Genomic DNA, 14,273 nt, shown 5'->3' on the forward strand with positions numbered 1-14,273 from the left:
TTGATCGTAAAACTGATTATAATACACCTATTATTTTGGGCTGACCATTCCTAGTAACCAAAATAAATTTAATAGATTGTGAAAAGGGTGAGTTCGCCTGATGATAATTGTGTTACTATTAATGTGTTCGATCCACTCAAGTTTATTGATGACTATGAGGAATGCCAAGTTTTTATTGACAGGGATTATATGGTGGTAGAATAAGCAAAAAATTTTACTGTAACAAATTCCAACAAATCGAGTATTATGGAAGGTTTAATGAAAATGTGAACAAGGAGCTCAAGGAATTCCCTTGGGGAGGTACAGTAGTCTAGCTTACTCATAGCTAGACTAGGTATGCATATTGAAACCCTAGATTTTGTAGAATTTACTCATATGAAACCATCCCTTCAGCATACTCCTATCATATAATTAAAGCCTTTATTATCCCACCTTAAGTATGTATAATTAGGTAGTAATGAGAGGTTACTCGTGATAATCTTTGCTACCTTAACCCTAATAAAGAAAATAGCTTGATAAAAGTTTATCACTTCTTAATAAAGGTTTAAATTGGACTATTGCTAATTTGAAGGGCATAAGCCCTATTATTTGCATGAATAAGATTCTACTTGAATAATTCCATAATAATTCTATTGATCCACAAAGGAGGTTGAATCCATTCGTGAAGAAAGTGATCATGAAAGAGATAATCAAGTGGCTCGATGTTGGAGTGATATACCCTATATCAAATAGTTCGTGGGTCAGCCTGGTAGAATGCACACCCAAGAAAAGAGACATAACCGTAGTGAGCAATAAGGATAATGAACTCTTTCCTATGAGGACCGTTATGGGTTGGAGGATATGTATGGATTATCGCAATCGTAACAAGGTCACAAAGAAGGACCATTTTCTTCTCTCATTCATCGACAAAATGTTAGATCGATTGGTGGGCAAGTCCTTCTATTATTTCCTTGATGGATATTTAGGGTACAATAAAAATTACATAGCGCCCAAAGACCTAGAGAATACAACATTCGATTTCCCTTACGACACTTATGCATATCGAAGAGTACCATTTGTGTTTTGCAATACCACTGCCATTTTTGAATGATATATGGTTGTAATATTCTCAGACATAGTGGAGGAGTTTTTAGACGTTTTCATGGATGACTTCTCTATGTATGGAGATGACAATGATTTATGTTTGGAAAATCTATAAAAAATGCCAAAAAGGTGCGAAGAAGCTGACTTCGCACACAATTGGGAGAAATACCATTTCATGGTGATCAAGAGGATAGTTTTTGGCCATAAAATCTCTAAGCAATGGATAGAGGTGGATAAGGCGAAGGATGAAGTGATTGAAAAGCTACATCCTCCTACCACTGTGAAAGGCATTCAAATATTTTTGAAACATGGGGGTTTTATATATGATTCATAAAACACTTCTCATATATATCCAAGCCCCTGTGCATTCTGATATAACAAAACTAACCATTCATTTTTTATAACAGTTGCTATAGTGCATTTAAGAAACTCAAGGTGAGTTTATTACATCACCCATTGTGGTTTTCCCTGACTTGACTGCACGCTTCGAGCTGATGTGTGATGTAAGTGATTATGAAGTGCGAACAGAGCTTGGCCTATGAAGAGGTGAAAAATTTCATGTTTTTTATTACTCTAACCTTACTTTAAATGATGCACAACTCAATTATAGAACCACTAAATAGAGTTGCTTATCCTAGTATTTTCCTTTGATAAGTTTAGGTCATATTCGTTAGGTACTAATAAATGAATATATTTGTGTTCTTTATTATTCCTAAAATCCCATGCAGTTATTACCTTATTCCTTCTTTCTCTTCATTTTCTTACTTTTTATTAACTCCCGTCACATCTCTCCTCTTCCCCAAAAACATGCAAACATCGCACCCATTAATTAACACTCATTTTTTTAGTTTTCCTCTCACGACACTCTTCAACTTCAACTTCATATTCTTTACATCTCTCTTCGCACGAAAGCTTTTACTTTTTGCTCTTTCTTTTTTGTCATAAACCCTAAATCCATATTTAACTTTCTTTATGACTATCGTCCATAATGCCACAAACTAGAACATCATAGGAGCAACAAGCAGTTACTCATCTCACCAAAACATACTGATCAAAAAGTATATTGATGATGCGGCTCAGCTTTGATTTAGAAAACTTAAGGAGATGAAGTTCCCCCCCCCCCCCGAGAAAGAACTGATATTTCCTTTTGTGGATGAAGAATGATTTAAGATGAAGTCAAGGATGTCATTAACAAGAAAAAATGGAAAAGATTTCTTACGCACCCTAGGGAAATTTCTTCTTCGTTGGTCAGGGAGTTTTATGCTCACTTAACCAGCCCCGCACAATCTAGTTTGTTTATAAACAGTAAAAATATAAAGTTCACCACTACATCAATCAACAAATTTTATAGCTTGTAGCATTTTGTTGATCTACCTCGTTCGTAGATAAAGCAACCACCCAGACCTACAAGGAAATCCTAAAAGAGCTATGATTTAGTGGAACAACGTGGGATATTTCCCCAGTCACAAACAAGATGACGGTTGAGAGGGCATGGTTAAAGATTGATGCTAAGCTATAAAACCACTTATTAAAGATACTTCTGATCTCAACCTCTCACCACATAACTTTTTCTGAACAGAGAATGCTCTTGTTGCATTCCATTGTGATGGCAAACCCATTGATATTTGCAAGATCATCATTATGAAATCTATGGTTGTTTAATATGAAAATAAAGTCCTTTGGTTTTTCCTAATCCCATTACTGCATATTATAGGTATAAGGATGTGTGTATAGATAACATTGATGAGCTCCTAATAGAGAATGTGGGATTGACCCCTAAGAAATACCTCAAGCCTAAAGGGATTAAATCAAGATGCCCAACACAAACACTTGAAGTGAGAGCCAAAACATGAGGGGAGAGTCGAAGGAAATCAAGCACAACCTAAAAACTTTCTTCACTTATTTAAATAAATGGGATACGATATTAAAAAACTATTTTCTAGAGATACTACCTCAAGTTCTTGTTGATATCCCTCTATTTATATAATATTTGCTTGCATATATGAGAGTACATCCACCACCAAGAGAAGTTCCACCTTCTCAAAAGGAAACAATGCAACACACTGCCACTACTGAAGTATTTACAAATCAACTTCTGCCAGAGCTAGATAAAGGCAATTCCCCCATGCACAATCCAACACCACAAGGGACAGAGTAAGAACCTATCACTGTGGAGAGTGACAAGGATAAAACTGTCAATTCAAACACTAATCCTACACCTGTAGCACCACAGGATACTACAACAAGTGCATAGCATCTCTTGAAATGCACTACAAGCAGAATATGGATGTCCCCCACTAAGGGGAATAATGAGTCAACAAATGACAACCCAACACCACCACTATCTGAAATTGAGTAGCCCATTGCATCCATTCGCAGGAAGCATGTGAAGCATACGACCAAAAAGAAAACACTTCCACCAAAGTGAGGTATCTCATATTGCATTTGCATTGCATGTAGTTTATTTTGTTTAAGTTAAGTTTTCATGGATTGAGGAAACTACATCCCACGATTTTGGGGGAGGTAGTGTTTATAGTTAAGCATTTGTATTTGTGGTTTTCAAGAAACATTTTATAGCATTTTTTTTACTTTAGGACAGCTTTTTGGAATAAATTAGTGATACCCAGTGATGAAATCTTTTTCATGGATATGATTCACTGAATATTAAATGACTATTGATATTGGTAGAACCAACTATAGGACATGGTTATTTATGTTGAATTTTACACACAATTGTATGCCTTATTTGCTTAAGAATATTAGTAAATTTGTATGAAAGAACTCTTGCATGTTTTAGTATGATTGGTACTAATGAACTTCATTAATAAATGATAACTTGAATAATTTGAATTCAACTCCATTGTACTGATAAAAAGTGAAAAAAATGCTTCGACGTAACTGTAGAGGGATACTCCTCTTTGCTAAAGTAGTGCCTGGAAACCCTTCTTGAATAAATGGCAACATAGCATATAAATGAATGAAACTAGTCGCGGGATGACTCTACATACAATCTCGGTGATAAATTTTTTTCCAATTCATCTAGAATGAGGGTTGGTAGTTCTGATAGGTTGATTCCCCTCAAAAAATTTAAAAATATTTAAAATAAATGGGAGTAAAAGTTGTGCCTAAAGGTTGAAAGAATACTAAGGTATAATATGATACAATTACGCACACACATGCGAAAGACCTTGTCTTAGAGAAAAGTCATTGATCTCTTAATATGTCTAGCATGTTGAAGCTAATTTTTTAAAGCTGAAATTTAAACCCTATAAGTTATCTTAGATTAAACATTGTTGTAGTATATCTCCTGTTGATCTCTACTCATTTCTTGAGGATAAACAATAGCTTAAGTTTCGGGTATTAACCCTATAAAAATATGTATTACATGCCTTTTTATTTAGGTTATTGAGTATTCTTAAGATTATTTAGTTGCATATAGGTCATTCATTTGCATATGGTGGACTTTTTTTGTCTTATTTCATGTATTGGTGAAATTGGTTTATTCAACGAACATTTTAATATTTATCCTTTTAATTTCAAAACAAATTTTGAAAAGATATTCTCTATTTTATGAAAAATATATCACATTTGGGTTAAATCAAATTTTGAAAAGATATTCTCTATTTGATGAAAAATATATCACATTTGGGTTAAATATTCGTACACCCACAAAGTGCTCGACCGGTTGAGATATTCACATTACCCACTTTCTGCACATCTGTACATGTATGAACCAACAATTGATTCCACATTTTCCTCTGCAACATTTATATCAATTCCTCATTCAAATCTCCAAAATATCAAATTTTCCCAAAAATTCCCCACATGAATGAAATTGATCATTTTATCAAAAACATTTTGACCCGATATAGTGATAGACTCTACGATCAATAGTTACATAGGATAGCTAGGCGTCTTCTTTTGAACCTTCCCATGTTATAGTGTATATACTTTATTGGCAAAACAGTAGACGAGATGCCTTTGAATTATTTTGTTGTTTATGTAAACGATGATATACTTCACACAACTAACCTTATAGCAAGAATTTTAGTTCTCATGGTTTCGTCCTTAATGCCATGAAAATCACCTGGTTCTACTAGATTTTGAAAGAACTATGCCTAATAATCTTCTTAAAGCGGCCCCATTTCACTTCAGCATAGGTGACTTATGTTGCTTGGCTCATCGAATCACATAATGGTCATTCAAATCTTTATTTAGCATATGCCAATTTGATCATTGTTTACATCATAGGACTGGACTTGGGATGAGAGACCCCCATAGTGGGCATTCACGATTTATGCAATTAGGTTGTCTCTTTGAACCTAGATCATGTGATGTCTAGTTAACTAGGCAGTGTTTTCCTTCACATAACACCTTTAATTTTCCATGGCCTTTGGTACCATTCCCTTAGATGATTTCTCAACTTGATCTCGATTTTACAACATTAGTTGTAAAATTAATTCAAAGATGCATATATAACACGTAAAATTAATAGAAATAACTCCAATTGAAACCAGTTGTCTAATGTTATTATGTACAATATTAAGTACAAGCCTATTAAAAATATAAGAAATGAAGAACATGGAGAAGAAAAACTCCCAACAAAGGGATACTGTCGTGACTTTATGACCACCACCATGAATTGCTCCAGCGGGCTAGCCTCTCTCGAGGGCTTTCTAAAGCTTTTAGGGTAGGTAAAAGTGTCTCTTTGGAATTGTGAGCATCATTTCCTATTTATAATTTAGAATTTATAGGGTTTGTTCCCTTTAAATTCCCTTAAATACCATTAAATTCAAGCTCAAAACGTGATATCGTGGTAGCTAGGAGTGGTCCAAAATTATCAGCAGGGGCAGGGGGTTCACGTGAGGTGCATTGGATAGCTGGTCGCACGATGTTAGCTACTTTTTCTTGTAATGCGTCCAGGCTTACAAGAAAACTTATTGTGGTGCAAATTCCTCACGGTCATCATCATCAGTTCCTTTGGCCCTCACTTTTAAATTGTCATAGAAAATAATTCTCTCGTCGTTGATTTCACATTATCTGCACAATCACAACCAACACACAACCCTTCTCATTAAGAACAACAGTTTTATCAAGAAAAAATAGCCGTGATAAAACTTTCCACCACATGCAACGAAATGCCCTAAATGAAACTATATGCATCTAAAATGCTTATAACAATATCTTATAGACAATTGATAACTTAAGTAAAAAGACCCAAAATATAGCGTGTTTATAGAGTTATCAGCTAGCTTGATTTTTCCTGGATGTTTGAAGCAAGTACGTAGTCCTTGTAATACGAGAAGGCTGTAAAAAGAATAGTTTAAGGTATAATAAGATGTAGGTGTGGTGTTAGTTTAGGAATAAGGATGATAAATGATGATGTTTAAGGACTGGTTTTAAGGACATAGATGGCACAAATATGGTGGTGATGATATGAAGATGGATGTTTGGAAGGGTGAAAGTAAATATAGAATAATATTGGGATCAAGAAATAACCTTTGTTATAAAGAGCATCGACCTAAACCTTATAAGAAGCTTTGCTAAGATGAAATATGACTTGGACACTCTAGTTATAAAACTAGGAACCACAAGTAACAAAGATAAAGATGAATCCATACGTACAAGACTTAATAAATCTATATAGTTCTTAGAATCACAAAAAGAGATAAATTCCAAAACATATGTTTTGTCTTGAATGTAATGATTTGAATACAAATGAAAAACCAAAGGCCTTTATATAGTTTACAAAGTCATATGGTTCAATGGGTATGAAATCATTTGGAAAGATAGCCAACCAATATGAATGGAAGAGAACATCTTCATGTTTAAATTTGAATCCAAATGAATCTTCACTTTTGCGCCAAGGTTGCCATCCAACCTTATATGGAAATGGCCTTTTTTTGGATGCTTCTTTTCATGGATTGATAACTTTATGAAAGGTAACAACATGTAAAATCATGATGCTTGACTTTGGTGACATTTCATAAAGAGGCACATTGGATAAATGACGTCTTTTGGTATAAACTCATCAAGAAAAGGCTTGTCACTTGAATGAAACTTTTAATGAAAAATACATGATGCTTCAAAAGTAACCTTTGATGAAGAGACATGAATCTTGGTGAAGAGTCACAATTATAGGTGAAACGGTATGGCTTGAAGAAGTATCCCTTGATTAGAAGAGATGACTTTTGGTTGCACCTCTTGATGAAAAGTAACAACTTTTGGTGAACATACATGACTTCAAGTGGCATCCATTATTGAAGAGGCATGACTTGAGATGACACCTTTTGATGAAGAGGCATGAATCAAAATGACATCCTTTGGTGAAGAAGCGTGACTTGAAGAGACATAACTTATGGTGAGGCACCTCTTGGTGAAGGGTCATGACTCTTCATGAAAAGGTATTTGTTTTCCTATAGCATTGCATCCCTTCCTCTCTTAGTCGTTTCATAGTATGTCCCTTATATTTAGATTCTAGTTGTTGGTTCTCTCCAAATTCCTTAGCCATTTTTCCATCCAAAACAATACATAGAATATATTAGAGTTATATAATATAAATAAATCATATGCTATAACATGTATATGACATATACCTAAGTAAATATGAAAATGCAACAACATACTTATGTAATTGAGATGTAAAATATATGATGCAAACTAATCATGCACTAAACATAAACATGTGAACTATAGGTCAAATACATAACTATCATATAATATGCAAATCATAATAAATAATGAATGGAAACATTTTACGATAACCAATGCCATAATGTATAATGTTAAGTATGATAATAGCATAAACATATATGAAATATATGATATGATATCCTAAGTATATGATGATATGAACATGCATACTTATAACTAAGCGTAAGGCATATATAAAATAAAGATGTGTAAGGAAATAAATAGGTCCATCTATGTAACATCTGAAAATCTAGGTTAGTAGCTCATAGTTGAGGTTAGGTGATAACTCCGTAAAAGGCTATATTTATAGCCTTTTCACTTAAGTTATTGGTTGTATAAAACCCCATATAGAATCATATAGATGTATTTAGATGCATACAGTTGCACCTGGTGGACATACAATGTCGTGGCATTTTATTTTGAATTTGGTGTTGCGTTATGGGAAAGATGGTCTATTTGATGATGTGTACGATTCAGGAGCAAGGATGTGTAAGGAGAATTGTCATGACAATTTGGATATGCTGAGCATAATATGAATGTCATGACAACTGAGTCATCATTTCTGGGTTGAAAAGACAAAAAGAATATGTTTTGTAGGATCCAACTATCCTTGTTTACACATGCTCTCTATTGTAGCCACCTAGGAGGGGACCACTGCCACATCTGTACCAACCACCATGTGAAAGGAATGAACCAATGGGTACAATGGAAATTTTGACGTAAATCAATAGGTTTAGGCCCCACTCTAAATAGGATATGAGGTCACCATATTTGGGAGACTTGATTTTTGAAACATTTTGAGCTTAAATTATTGAGAGGAGATACGACTGGAAAAAAAGTTTCACCCTTTATCTTTCCCTTCATCTTTTTTGTGATGTTCCCCTATTAGTAAACTAAGGTGATTCGTGGTTGCCGATATGAGCTCTGACAGTGCATGTCGAATACTTTTCCTTCATCCCTTTGTTGTTCTTTCTTACTTATCATATTCGAGTTGTAAGTAACGAATGGATTTTATGATTTATTTCATGGAATATTCAAACCCCACCATGAACTAGCTTTATTTGGTAGGAGTTCACCATGTATGTTTAAGTTTTTCTTTAATGGATGGTTGTTTTTCTTTACATTTTTATTTTTTTGCTTATAGTGTTTACTGACTTAAGGTTGTAGGAGCTATGAGAGTAGCCATTCCTTAGAAGACTACTTAGTGTTTGAGAGAAACTAAGTAACTCTTCTTTAGTGTTCAAGAGAAGGTAACGAGGGTTAACATAATCAACGCTATTTAGATGGTAACTAGACCTAAGCCATCCTTAGGCATAAGTCTAGGATTTCAATCGACTAAAAGGAGTAGTGCTCAGTCGAGAGGTTAGATGTTAGTGCTGACGCTGAGTCGTATTGACGTGACATATTATGTTGATATGAACCAATAGAATCCATGCACAGCTAACGCCGATAGTTATTGCCATGGAATTCTCAACCTATCGAGTCCCTTTACTTGAGATAGCATAGGGCATTTTCATAAACTCTTTTGGGAAAGTAAGACATAGAAGTAAGACCATCCTGAGAAGATAGGCTTAAGTTTTCGAAGTGACTCCTCTCATTCATTCCTATACTAGCTTGTTCTGTAAGGATTATCAAGTCATTTTATTCAAATTCAGTGTTTACATTTTTTTTGCTTTTACATTTTCATTTGATTGCACTACACAAATATTTTTTCTCATGATATTTCCAGCAATTGGCCACAACATCTCTATTTGTGGCCACAACATCTCCATTTGTTGCCACATCACACTATCAATATGTCCCCATCATCATACATTTCATGTTGCCTCAACATTCTCATTAGTACATACCATCAGACTAACTATACTTAGATAAAGTAGTTCTTTGCTTTGATTGAACTTATAAATTTCTTTCAATCCCTGCGGTGACGATACTCGCTCATCACTGTAATCCTTTTTTGATTGTGTATACTTGCATATTCTTAGTGTCTGTATTTATACCTAACAAAACACATACAAGTTTTTGGCGCCGTTGCTAGGGATTGGCAATTAGAAGTTAGTTAGATTTGTCGTAGAGTCTTACTTGTTCTTTTCCTTGTCTTTTTCAGGTTTTTGTTGGTGTTTAACAAGAATAAATTCTGACGAGCCTTTAGAACCCTTATGAAGTTGCCCGACAACAAATTCATAAATTCTTGAAGGTGTGTGATTATTTTTGAAAAAAAAATTAGTTCATGAGGATGTACTAGAGTTAAAGCTATTTCCATATTCTCTGCGTGACCAAGCAAAATCTTGGTTAAGTGGTGTTCCAATTGGCTCGATGAACTCTTGGCATGATTTGTGCAAATGTTTTTTACTATGGTATAATCCACCGAACATGAACACCCAACTTAGCAATGACATTGCTTCTTTTTGTCAAGCTGATGACAAATCAATGTATGAATTCTGGTATCAGTATAAAGGATTTCTTCACAAATGCTCTAATCATGGTTTTCAAGATAAGACTCAAGTAGTAATGTTATACAATGGAGTCAATGCACCCACGAGGATGATGCTATATGCCTTGGCAAATGATATATTTCTCAATAAATCACCTATAGAGGAATTTGACATTCTAGATAGGATTGAAAACAATGATTATAATTCCCATCTACAAGGCTTAGAGCCGGGCAAAAAGTGTCAGGGACATTCGATTTGGATATGAAGGATTCAGTGTCTATCCTACTTTCTGCCATCACCAATATGTTAATGAATTTGCAACGATCAAATGAGGTTAAAGAAGTAAAGTAGTCAACTAAAAAAGGTTATTATGACATGGCAATCGATATTAGAGCGAGTGTCCTACCAATCAGGAATCCACCAACTATGTAGGAAATTACAATCGAGGAAATTACAGCCCATATTCTAACAACTATAACCACGGATGTCATCAGCATCCAAAATTCTCATGGGGAAATCAAAGAACCAACAATGCAAGTCAGCCCGCTGGGTAACAGAATGTGAATGAATCCCCATGATTTCAAACGAACATGCCATGGCATAATTCTAAGAAGGGAGTACTATCTTCATCCAACACAAGTTCTTTCGAAGCCATGATTTAAGATTTTATAGCGACCACAAAGAGCATGTTGCAAGACCATGCTACATCCATCAAAAACCAAGGAGTCTTAATACAAAGTCAACCAGCTTTGCTTCAAAGCCATAACACGTCTTTGAGGGCTTTGGATGGTCAGGTTGGTCAAATTGTCGTGGCATTACAAGAACGTCAACCATGTCGACTACTGAGTGAGACTGGAGTCACTAAATGTCACGGTAAAGAGCAATATAGTTCACTCACTCTGAGGAGTGGCACCCAAATCAATGTACAATACAAGTTTGGGGAAAGAAAGATGGATGATTCAACCCCTGACACTGTGCAAGCTGAGCATGTAGATCCAGTAGATATACAAGTGGAGGAGGATAAGGATGACGGTTCATCAAGTGAAATTATTGAGGGAGAAAACAAAAATTCCACGACAAAAGTTGTTCCCACCCCTTCATTAGATGAATTCAAACCCTCACCACCCCTCCCACAAAGACTGATGAAGCATAATGATGATATTCAATTCAAGAAGTTTGTCGACATTCTGGACCAACTCTATATCAATGTTCATTTTCTTGAAGCTATAGAACAAATACCTACATATGTCAAATATCTTAAAGATATTGTTACCAATAAGAGAAAAATTGAGAAGTACGAGTCCATTGCCACTACAAAAACATATTGCTCTGCCTTATGCAAGCTGGCACCAAAACAAAATGATCCAGATAGCTTTTTTATTCTATTCTATATAGGTGAAAATTATGTTAGGAATGAACTATTTGACCATTGCTCAAGTGTGAACTTAATGCTAAAGCCAATCTTCTTGATGCTTGGATTGGGAAATACAAGACCCACATCCCTTATTTTGCAACTAGACGATCGTTCCCATATTTTTCTTGAGGGGCAAGTCGAGGATGTTATCTTCAGGGTGGAAAAATTTGTGTTCCTCGTAGACCTCCTTATACCTGATTTCAAGGTAGATTCCACGAAACCCATAATATTATGGAGACCCTTCCTAGCTACTGGCATTTTCTTATTGATTGTGAGAATGGCGAGCTCAACATGAGAGTGGCTAACAAATTTTTTGACCATGAATGTCTTATGTACTCTCAAGTATGTGGATAAGTCTAAAAAAATCTAAGACCATTCCGAAAGCAAACTCATTGCTAGCAGGAGAAGCTGGTCAATTTTCCATAACAGTTTCATTCATTTGGAAAATTTTGAGATGCTTATTGAAGAGGAAAGCATCGAGAAGCCCAATGACTTTTCTATAGAGGTACAACAGACTTGCTTTCTCATAGCTAGCATAGGTACAAACTTTGAACCTCTTTATATTGATGAGTTTGTTCCTCCTAAGCCCTCATTACAGTATACACTTACCCTAGATTTAAAGAATTTGTCACAGCATCTTAAATATGCTTACTTGGGTAGTGATGAAACTTTACCTATTATGACATTGTATGTCATTACTCATAGCCAGAAATGTAGTTTGTTAAGTGTTTTGTCGTAGCATAAAAAAACTTAAGGATGAACAATGGCGGATCTAAAAGGGATAAGTCCCACTATTTGTATGCACTAGATTATACTGGAATAATTCCATGGCAAATCCATAGAGCCACAAAGAATACTAAACCATAGAGCCACAAAGAATACTAAACCCAGTGAAAAAGGTGGTAATGAAAGAAATCCTCAAATATATTGATATTGAAGTTATTTACCTCAGATCTAATAGTTAATGGGTGAGTTCTGTACAATGTGTGCCCAAGAAAGGAGTCACGATTGTATTAACTAGTGAAGACAATGAATTATTACTAACACGCAATGTCACCATATGAAAGATTTCCATGGACAATCACAAGCTAAACAAGGCTACCAAGAAGGACCACACTTTCGTTTGCCATTCATTGATCAAAAGCATGATCGATTAACATAAAATGCATTTTACTACTTCTTGGACATATATTTTGGGTATTATCAAATTGCCATCGCAGCAGATCACTAGGAGAATACTACGTTCATGTGTCTCTATGGCACGTATGCTTTCAGACGAATGCCTTTTGGACCCTGTAATGCCCCAAAAACTTTTCAAAGCTTCATGCAAGCTATCTTCTATGACATGGTTGAGGACTTTCTAGAAATCTTTATGGATGACTTCTCCATTTCTGGAGATAACTTTGAGAAATGCCTAACAATATGGAAAAAGGTACTCAAGTGATGTGAGGAGGCTGTCCTCATGCTGAAATGGGAAAAGTGTCACTTCACGGTGACCAAAGGCATTGTGGTCGACCATAAGATATCTCTTAAAGATGTTGAACTGGACAAAGCCAAAATCGAGGTGATCGAGAAGCTACCCCCACCAATATCTGTCAAGGGCATTAGGAGTTTCCTTGGATATAATGGGTTCTAAAGAAGATTTATCAATGAAATTTCCATGATATCCAAGCCCTTATACACCTTGCTTCAACAAAATCAACCCTTTGTGTTGGATGAAAATTACCATGACACGTTCAGCAAGATAAAAAAAAGACTTATCACTGTACCCATTATGTTTCCCTCGATTGGACATCACCATTTGAGCTAATGTGTGATATGGGTGATTATACCGTGCGAGCTGTGGTTGGGTAATGTCGAGGTAAAATTTTTCATGTTATATATTATGCTAGTCGTACTTTAAATGACGCACACTTGAACTATACTACCAATGAGAGGGAATTACTTGCCGTGGTATTTTCTTTTGACAAGTTTAGGTCATACTTGATAGGTGCCAAAGTCATTGTTCACACTGATCATTCTGTTATAAAATACTTAGTGAACAAGAAAGATTCCAAACCTAGACTGTTTAGATGGATAATACTATTGCAAGAATTTGACTTAGAGGTAATAGATAGAAAAAGGTATTGAGAACTAGGTTGTAGACCATCTATCTAGGCTAGAGAAAATTTCAAAATGTCATGACAATTTATACACTTAAGAAGAATTCCCTTATGAGAAAATCTTATATGTCACAACAATTCCATGGTGCACTGACATAGTAAATTTTCTTGTTAGTGGTATTATGCCTTATGAATTGAACAGTTAGGGTAGAAATAAGCTCAAGCATGATGCCATGTTCTATTGTTGCGTCGAGCCATATTTATTCAAACAATGTACAAACCAGATTATTCAACATTGTGTCCTTGAGGAAGAGCAAAGAGACATTCTACACTATTGCCAAATAACCCCCTGTAGAGGTCATTTTGGAGGTGTGAGGACCACTGGTAAGGTCATTCATTTAGGCTTTTATTGTCATTCCATGTTCAAGGATGCTCATGAGTTTTGCAAAGCATGTGATAGATGCCAGTGCACTAGGAATATTTCCAGACGACATGAAATGCCATTGCAAAACATTATGGAGATCGAGCTCTTTGACGAGTGGAAAT

General features: G+C 35.3%; 1 protein-coding gene across 1 annotated transcript; it reads left to right on the forward strand.

The window, feature by feature from the left end:
- Positions 1 to 10,897: 10,897 nt before the first annotated feature.
- Positions 10,898 to 11,920, forward strand: LOC120171923. The gene has a single exon (XM_039179529.1). It carries the CDS (start codon positions 10,898 to 10,900, stop codon positions 11,918 to 11,920), a length of 1,023 nt encoding a protein of 340 aa, XP_039035460.1.
- Positions 11,921 to 14,273: the final 2,353 nt, after the last annotated feature.

This window comes from Hibiscus syriacus, unplaced genomic scaffold, assembly GCF_006381635.1.
Source record: "Hibiscus syriacus cultivar Baekdansim isolate YM2019G1 unplaced genomic scaffold, ASM638163v2 tig00111837_pilon, whole genome shotgun sequence".
NCBI lineage: Eukaryota > Viridiplantae > Streptophyta > Magnoliopsida > Malvales > Malvaceae > Hibiscus > Hibiscus syriacus.

Bases quoted from the DNA above. Each gene is read 5' to 3' on its own strand.
- LOC120171923 (XM_039179529.1), top strand. From the start codon at position 10,898: ATGTTGCAAGACCATGCTACATCCATCAAAAACCAAGGAGTCTTAATA.